The sequence below is a fragment of the Colossoma macropomum genome, unplaced genomic scaffold, assembly GCF_904425465.1.
Source record: "Colossoma macropomum unplaced genomic scaffold, Colossoma_macropomum, whole genome shotgun sequence".
NCBI classification, from domain to species: Eukaryota; Metazoa; Chordata; class Actinopteri; order Characiformes; family Serrasalmidae; genus Colossoma; species Colossoma macropomum.
In genome coordinates this window covers 17,269,897-17,279,482 of record NW_023494800.1, presented here as the reverse complement: position 1 = coordinate 17,279,482, position 9,586 = coordinate 17,269,897, and the positions used below count along the sequence as shown (strand labels likewise).

The following is a 9,586-nucleotide window of genomic DNA, read 5'->3' as shown; positions in this document are numbered from 1 at the left end:
AAGCTATATCAAGAATTAGATTTACATCATACAGTAATTTTTACAGATATTACCATGTTACAGTGCAGGACACGACACTACAAATAACACATTTAGACAGCAAAAAATATTTAAACAATGTAGATAGAATAGACAGACAACAGCGCCTGTATATGCCAGGAAGGTCCAGCACTAAGCAGCAGCGCTGTAATTCACTGGTTTTGTAACAATCCATGACATCACACTGGTGGTCCCAGAATGAGAAATGATGACACATCTCAGACTTAGAACAACAGACTTGATCTTACTACACTTACATCTCTGGGAGGTCATGATACAGTTTGTAATACAGCTTTTAATGTCATTCACATGTAGTGTATAGCTTTTTTCCCACAGTAAAGAATGAAATGGAAAAGTAAACAAAATGTATTGCAGCAATTATTTACAACACATTCCACTGAAATATATACATTTTCACTGAATGTATATATATGAAGGTCATGTTTATAGAAATTCATCACAGTTTCTTGGGCATGCAACAGTTAATGGTAATAATGTAATGTCCATCTCCTGTAATTTGCACATGATGAACAGCTTTTTTCAGGAAAAAAATGCAAAAAAAAATAAAATGGAAAAGGTAAAATCTAAAATCATAGAAAAGACAGTAATATAGCAATCATTTTCACACTCCTTAGAATCAATCCTTTTTTAACACAAATGAAATAATTTACATTAAAATTCATTGAAAAGTTTTTAAACTCCATCCTAATGCTGATTTCTTTGTAAAGCTGCTTTGTGATAACACCTGTTATAAAAAGCGCTATATAAATAAACTTTACTTACTTACTTACTAAAGAAAATTTGCAAGTAACCCACCTTCTTAACAATGTAGACCCCTGATTATCAAACCAGGAACTGGTGCAGCAGCCTAGATTTACAGTAGAATACCCAAAAATCTCTTGATATTTCTGAGAGTTGCTTGAGGAAGCCCTCATTCAAATGTGCCTTTATGTGACTGCAATATGTCCTTGCAGTGTTCCTAAATTAAAGGAATATTTTCTAAAAATGGAACTGAACCAGAGAGGCTTTCATTGGTAACAAGCACTTTAACTCAGTCACTCAAATAGCAAAAAAAATAATAATTCTAGAAATGCATCACTATAACTTCTCTCAACACCGCATCTAGGTCTTATAAGGTTATGCAGAAATGCTGATGGGGGTTAGGGCAACAGCATCCAGAAATTCTGCCAACTTATCTGGGCTCAAACTCATCTGAAATGGACTGATGCACAGCGGAAAAAGAAAATGGCCATCCAGATTGTTAAAGGCGTAAAGTTCGAAAGACAGGCTCTGTCAAGGTACGAGGGGTATTAGTGGATAACTTGCACATATGTGAAGGCACCATTCATGCTGAACACATTTTAGAGAAATTGAAGACTTATTTAACTGAAAAATGGCATATTTAAATTGAATAGCAAGGAACCCAATATTAACCCCTGTTGGTTACTACATGGAGTGTTGAAGTATATGTGTCCAGTGTGATGTTAGTTTTCTCAATTACTTATGTAAGATCTAAACTATTCTAAAACAGATCCAGAGAGTACCACCCAGTTATAGAGCTAGTTAAATAGATCAACTGTGTCAAAGGCTGTGCAAGAAGAACCAGGATAGAGAGATTTATTTTTATATATTTCATGTTCTAATATTTATTTAGTCTGCATCTCTTAAAACTTCTCAGGTCATTTAGTACTTTGAGAATAGCTGTTACAGTGCAATGGTGGGCCCAAAAGCCAGATTGAAATAATTAATTTTTGCCTACTCTATTATTTTAACAGGAAATGGAAGGTTAGAGATAAGTCTATGTTATTAATATGGACACATCAATATTTCTCTTTTTTAGCAAGGCCCTGACAGCTGTTTTGAGATTGTGAGGATAAATTCAGTGCTGAAGTGACAACTAACTAAATATTGAAGACCTCACCAGAAAGAGTCCAAAGCTATTTTAAAAAGTGAGTGGGGAAAAGAAGTTGAGGGTTGTTTGTTTTATCATCAATTTTGATATGTAAGCTTTCTCAAGCAGTTTAATTTCACTGATCATCAATTTCAGTTGTTGTTAATAAACGTCACAGTGCACAGTTAGCTTTGTGCACCAACATTGTCTCTCTGCTCTTCCATATTTTTTTTCACAGAAACAACTAGTGTCACAGGATGCTGGGCCCATATGAGTTGAATAGTACACTGAAAAGTATTTATGAAGTTGTTAGCTGATTCACCTGAAAGATAGTGCTTAGTTGAATGGATGTTGAGTGGACATTTTTGATTCTTGGCCTATTATCGTCCCAGCAGTGACACAGAAGTGTGTAAAAACGTCAACAACACTGCTGTGTCTGATACACTTGTACCAATGCAACACTCACAAACATGTTGCTTCCATATTGGTATTGCTACTGTGCTGAGGGTGGCCCACCATCCAAAAAATATCTGGTCAGTGGTAGTCCTTTGTCATGGAGTGGGTAGGTAAAGGAGGCTGAAAAATTGTGTACAGCAACAGACGGGCTACAGTCAGTAATTGAAAACCTACAAAGTGCACAGATGGCAGGCTGACCTCATAAAATGGCCACTGAATGTAGGTACCTAAAACTGGCAGCAGTTATTAAACCATTACTAAGAGTCCAGCAGGCTGTCCACATTTTTGCATTAACATCTGTACTGGGTGTTCACTAGTATCACTTAAGTGGTTGTGTGGGAGTGCTCACAGTAGAGAGAGATTTTATTTAACAGAGTTTCAAAGTCTGAAAAAACAATAGAGCCTTTTAAAGTCCAGATGCCTCCAAGGGACTGGGGTCACCTCTTCAGTCGGAGAAAACTAGCTTCAGGAGCAGGCACAAGGATCTCGCAGCTGGGGCAGTGTGGTCCAGGGCTCGGCTGGATGTAAGAGAGAGAGAGAGAGAGAGAGAGATAGAAAGAATGAACAGACAGGCTGGGAGAAAGACACCAGGTGTTAGGTCTCTTGGTAAGTGGAATACTCAGTCATTCACCTGACTGAGCCTTTTATGGTAAAGACTATGTCTGGGTGAGCGAACACAGCTGGTGTCATTAGCAGCAGCCAGGCGTTTGAAATCCTGGGCCCCGCCCCTGAGACCACATGGTTGCCTTCTGTCCACAGCCGGAGGTGCTGAAACTTGATAGCTCCAGTCAGCACCTCGGAGAGCTGCCTTCAGCTGCCACGACATAGAAAAACAGGTCTGACCAGTATGGTGGGCCTGCTGCCAGCCACAGTTGGTTTAGGTGGGTTAGGAGCTAAGCTACAGCAAAAAATATAGACCATCTGGTGGGCCCTAGGACTGTTTTGAGAAGCACTGTGTCAATTAGATCCATGGCAGAGTGTCTACGAAAGCAATGTTGAGAATATTTTCAACCATCTCAGCAGTCTTTCTAAGTGAGCAACTCTTGGTCTTTAATGTGTTAATAGGGAAAGAGAAGTCAGCATGCTTGGTCTTCCACAACAAGGACCTTTAGTGTCTAATACTGATTTCTACAGTGTAAAGATCTGAGAAATGTGGTATTTGCCTTTATCTTCAGATGTTAATTCATTTTCTGTTAACTTTTCTTGGTGATGGGAAATTCAGCATAAAAATACCAAGTAACCTTTGAGTTGAACATCATTTTGTTTACTTTCTCACATATATAAAAATTCACAAATACAAATGTATCCAAACATCTGCTCTTATTTTGGGAGTCTCAGGCATTGTAGTTTTACTATATTTGTATTCTGACAATACAACCTATGTAGCCTACTCAAGAGGTGCTTATGTACACATAAAGATTGGTGACAGATTAATAGAAAAACCTGGATGAAAGAGTCGAGAAATGTAATGACAGATGTTTCCAAACAAGAGAGTTCTGGGAAAGGGGGTTCATTACTGGGACATAAGCTTCAGTCACAAAGACCACTCAACTGGCTAGTGTTTCATTAGAAACAAGAACTAAAATGACACCCGCATTTAGATCTATGGGAAAGACGTCAGTAAATAGGTTTGAAATTAAATTATGGTGTTGCTTGTGCATTAGTGCAATACATAAGGAAAAACTGAGGAGCTACTGTGATCAGACTGTGTCAGCAAAAACAGTCCATCCGTATCTACTTAAGGAAGGATATTACAGTGGTGTTTCCATGCATAAACCCCTCATTACAAAGACAAATGCATACTTAAGAGTTCAGAGCTTTAAAAACCATAGGCACCGGTCTACAGAGATGTGGACAAACTGATATGATCAGATGAGTCATCATTCACAATATTCTTCACAAATAGGTGAGTGAATTTGTGGCATTCACCAAAAGAAATGTACAGGCCTGAATTCCAGACCCTACAGTGAGCAGGCTATTTTATGCAGTGGGGGGCACTATTTAGGCCCACATTTCCCCTTCATTAGAAGACTGATCACCTACCAAGACGGCTCACTAAATGGTTTGATGAATATAAAAATGATGTAAATCATATGGCCTTCACTCACCAGATCTCAACTCAACTGAACACCTATGGAGATTTTGTGCCGGGGTGTACAACTCCGGTCCTGCAGGGCCGATGTCTAGCACAGATTGGTGAATTACCTGTTTAGACACACTTGATTACGCTCAGCTTAATTGCCAGCTTAGTGGGTGTGTTTGATTAGTGAAACCTCCAAGCTGTGCTGGACACCGTCGCACCAGGACCTGAGCGGTGCACCCCTGGTCTATGCCAAGGCACTTTGAAGATGTTCTGGTGGCTCAGGGAAGCCCAACACCTTCCTAAGACACTTTACATAGTTTTTTCCTTTGTCACCCAACTGTATTTGTGTGGAATTATGTATAGCTATTGGGGGCACCACTGAAATAACAATTTAAAAATGTTTTAATTTCTTATTCTAGCAGCATAGTTTTCCTCTTTATCTACTATTTGTACACAGTTGAATAGTCATTTGTGCTTTGAGTCACTTGCTGGCAGCTGATATTCTGGTTGTACACTTTAGTCAAAGCACATTGACTGCAGGTTTTACTTTGCTAGTTGCATAGCAGAAATAATATTTGAATAAATGCCATACGGCATCGTCTCTTAGTCCATAGATGAGAGGGCTCAGGCAGCGGGGCAGGATCAGGACAATAAGAAAGTTCAGATATCGCAGATGTATAAACAGAGAGCTGCTGCTACCAGTTATCATATAAAGAGTTCTCTCTATGGTGCCATATAGAAAAGAGGTGAGGCACAGGCCCAGCTGAATGAGGTGCAGCAGCACAGTCTTGTGGGCTTTCTTAGCAGAGTCTTTATGGGAGGACACAGACCTGGCTGCGACCATAATGCTGATGTAGGTGAAGATGATGATCACAGTCACTGACAGAAAATAAAGAATCTCAAATCCTTGAGCCTTGTCAGCCTGCCACTTGGCCATGAAAAGTTTCTCTCTTGTGCAAAATGTGATCTTAACTAGTTGGTTGGGATCAGTAATGAATTCAAATATGATGTCTATCAAAAAGTTCAGGAAGCTGAGGAACCAAATAATTCCTATAGCAATGGCAGTGCTTCTCTGGGTGGCAATGGTGGAGTGCCTCAGAGGGTAACAGATAGCCACATAGCGCTCCAGGGACATCACAGCCAGTGTCAGAGGAGCATTCTGGAAAGTGCAGGAAGAAATCAGGACTAACAGCCAGCAGATTCCTTTAGCCACATGAAGAAGAGCAAGAGACATAGCATACATTACAGTCGTGACCAGCAGCAGCACAGAGTCATTGAATAACATGTGGGCAAACAGAATGTACCGGGGCGTCTCATGGAATATAGGCTTGCTCCTTAGAGCAAAAAGCATGATGCCATTTATATAGACAAAGAACAGAGACATCAGGACCACCACTGCAATCTTAGACCCGGTGGCAGCATCAAAGTCCACTTTGTAGACCTGTTCATAGGTGAACAGCTGCTTGTCATTGGTGCTGTTGATTTCCGCCATGCGCTATGGACAAATAAACATAAGTCTCAATAGATCACAGGACAAATCACTCCAAAATGAGTTGCGCTACAGCAAGCATTTTTCTTATTTGATTGCAACATAGATATTAACTTGATATTATTTTAAATGAACTTCATTCAAAAGAGGAAAGAAGGGAAAGGAAGACATAAGAGACAGACCTGCACTGTAGGTGGAATAAATGCCACAGACTGTTATGCTTCCATGTGCTGCAGCGTGTGGTTCTCCACTATACAGAAAGGAGCCCTCCAACTCCTGGACTTATGTAGCCTTAACAGCGTGGGTCAGTCATTGTCTCTTTAGGGGAATGATATGTGTGTCAAGTGTATGTATGTATGTGTGTGTGTTTGCGCTGCCAAGGAGCCATATTTGCTTTTCTATTTTTTTAATTACACTGACACCAGCCTGAATGATTTGAATATTATTTACTGTTGGAAGTTATATTTTCTATTTTTTATGAAACTAAAATTTGGTGATTTTTTAGCATGGCTTGATAGATATCGGAATGGGAATAATACAGTTGTATGCAAAAGTTTGGGTGTCCCTGGTCAAATATATATATATATATATTTGTTGTTGGGACAAAACCTCTCCATCTTCATTTTATACCCATATTTAAAATTTTACAATCACCATCTGCCCTTTACACTGTATCAAAAGATTTCAAGATGACCAATAGAAATGGTCCAAAATGACTTGGAACAGGCACTGAACATTAGGGCTATTTTTCCTCCTCTTGTAAAGTCACCTTTTTGGAGTTACTATGTTTAGAATTTGAATAGTTGTTGCTCTCCAGATCCTCAAAATCTCTAAATCCTTCTGCTGCTACATTATACTACTTACCTACCAGTCAGGGCTGGTCTTAGTTCTGTCTCTGCCTTCTCTCTAACTGTAAACAATATGACTTCTGCTTTGGAGAAGAGACAGCATTTTGCAACCCTTTTTATTGACATTTCAAAGGCCTCTGACACAGCTGCACTGTGCTGTTCCTTGCTGCTAAATCCACTGTCAGTTATTGGTTTGATGCCACCTTGTGTAAAGGTTAAAATGCAAATGAAACCAAATTTATGTTGTGCCACAGCAATATTTGCTTTAGAGGGCAGGACACTGAATGTGTCTGCAAACTGAATTTCCTCTTTAAATATTTTTGAATTTGTTTGATGGAAATTTTCATATATATATATATATATATATATATATATATATATATATATATATATATCAATCTCCAATGGATGTATTACAGAGAAAATGTAAAATATTTCAGTGTTACTGTAATTGTTCAATGTTTTATTTGTATTTTGTGTTTTATGTAACCCAAAATCACGTAAAATGAGCACTAGTGTTTTTTATGAGATGCTTTGTCATTACACCAATGCTCCAATATTTCAGAACCTGAATGCTAATTTATTTATGTTGAAAGGGACTGAAGAATTTCTTATTACATTCAGCACACTTACAATTTCTTTTCTTAGTATTTAGATTTTTCTAATAATACAGATATAAAGACATAAGATACAGAGGGACTAAAGTATAGGCCTCGGACAGAATCCTAATAGTCAGTCAGTAAACAGCAAAGTTAATACATGCAGACAGGCTCACGGGTGCAAGTGCATCAACAGTCCCTCCAACCTTGTCCCCTGGTGCCCTCATTACTACATTCATGAATCATTTATGCATCCTCTGTCCATCATGTGTTTAATCCTGTCATAGATGTGAAAACACAGTTTCTTTTGGGACATAATCTATGATGTACTCAGACTCTGTGGACAAGAAGTTAGGAAAGCAAGGAGGGATGGAAACTGATGCATGTGCATGTACATAAAGCAAGAAACAAGGCTGCAAAAATATGGAAAACAAATCTCACGTAACACTGAGTAATGGAGGAGTCAGCCAGCCCATGCTTCCTGTTAAAGTTTCAGTAAGTTTGAAAGAGCTCCATGGCACCAAACCCCTTTGCACTGTCATGGCTTTTCCATAGAGGACCTTTGTTTATCTGCTTCATAATGACATGTGCCATAAAAAGTCATAAGACAGGCTTTGAATAATTAATGCCTCGACATTGATGCTTTGGGGTGTTTTTTAAATGCTCCCCAGTGTGTTTCGCTAAGCTTGTTTAACAAAAACATGTTTACTCTACAGTTGTCTGTTTGCTTCACTTTCCACACAAGAGTATTAAGTGTACTTTTGATGGACATTCAGGCTTGAACTTTTGACTACTCACTGTAAACGTGAGAAACCGGAAGGTTGATGGTTTGAGGGGGTGAAAACGAGCACAGTTAGTAAGGACCTTTGACCATGAGTCCTTTTCTATGGGTGTGTGTGCATGTGTGTGTGTGGGTGAGTGTTTTTGTGGTGGGGTAGGGGGATGGGTGGGGGTGTCTCTGAAGGTGATTGAATTACAGAATGTAAGTTTATTGTTCTTGCTTGGACATTTGTATTCTACACGCATAAGAATTATATTCTTTCACATGCAGCTCTACTAAGACATAGCTTAGTAAAGGGCTATGGCTTAATAAGAGCTTTAGAAATGCTTTATCCTCTCTAGTTACTGCTTAATAATGTAGTAACGGGCAGCCAGTTAAGTTGTAGTTAAGGTACTTACCAGCTGTTGGCTACATAAAGCTTAATAATGGCATACTAAGGACACCTAAAATGTTTATGATGTATACATATACACACAAATATACACAGAGTTTTATGTATCATACAAGAATAGGTGCTCTGGAAAATGTTTAATTCACCCAGTTATCACTTTATAAAGTAGTAATGAGAAGCCAGTTGATTACCAACTACTGACTTGTTGAGGCTTAATGAGTGCATTATAAAGGTGTTATAATGCCCTGCTGTTCATGAGTATTCATACATTAAAAAAAATAATACTTTTACTAATCAAGTATATTTGTGAGAAAAGTAATCTCCTACTCTTTTAGTTACCAGTTCCTTTTTTGTGTTTGCTTTCATTGTGGTACATTGGTGACATAATCTGTACTTGGCAACTGGCAATTTTCTGACTTTTGTGCTTTATCAATTTATTCAAGTGTTTATTTTATTTTACACCGAGAGTACATCACAAGAACAGAGTTTGTTTCCTGTGCTGGATGTACTCCACAACCATTTATTTATTTGGTACATTTTCACTTGTACTCAACTAATCGTTTGTAAAGGAACTCAGTATCTGACTCAGTATTTCAAATAGGTAACAACACTTTTATCTGAGTGTGGGTTTAGGCCACCCTACACATCTCTGATTTTAACGGTTCATGCTTTTATGGCACTTCTCGCCTTCCCCGCCTTTCTCCTGCAGGTATGCTACAGGAAGTGGCCTGTTTTACAGGTTATTCTACAGCCACCTGTAGCTGCTACTACTCATGTACCTTTTTGCTCACTGCTGTACCCGGTTTTTGTAGTCAAGTGTTTTACCGCATAAAAATAGTTCCTGTGAATGAGACGACTGACCTCGGCAGTACAGACTAAAGGCCCTCCTTGAGCAGGTGTCTTAGTGGTTTAGTAACTCGGGTTTGGACTTGGCTAAACGGCACACCCAGCACACAGTTCGGCGGTACAGCAGCCTCGATGACGCCGTGAAGGCGAGAACACGGCCAGC

General features: G+C 39.0%; 1 protein-coding gene across 1 annotated transcript; it reads right to left on the bottom strand.

The window, feature by feature from the left end:
* Positions 1–4,989: 4,989 nt before the first annotated feature.
* LOC118820481 (odorant receptor 131-2-like) lies at positions 4,990–5,961 on the bottom strand. The gene has a single exon (XM_036588842.1). The coding sequence runs from the start codon at positions 5,959–5,961 to the stop codon at positions 4,990–4,992; it is 972 nt and encodes a 323-aa protein (XP_036444735.1).
* Positions 5,962–9,586: the final 3,625 nt, after the last annotated feature.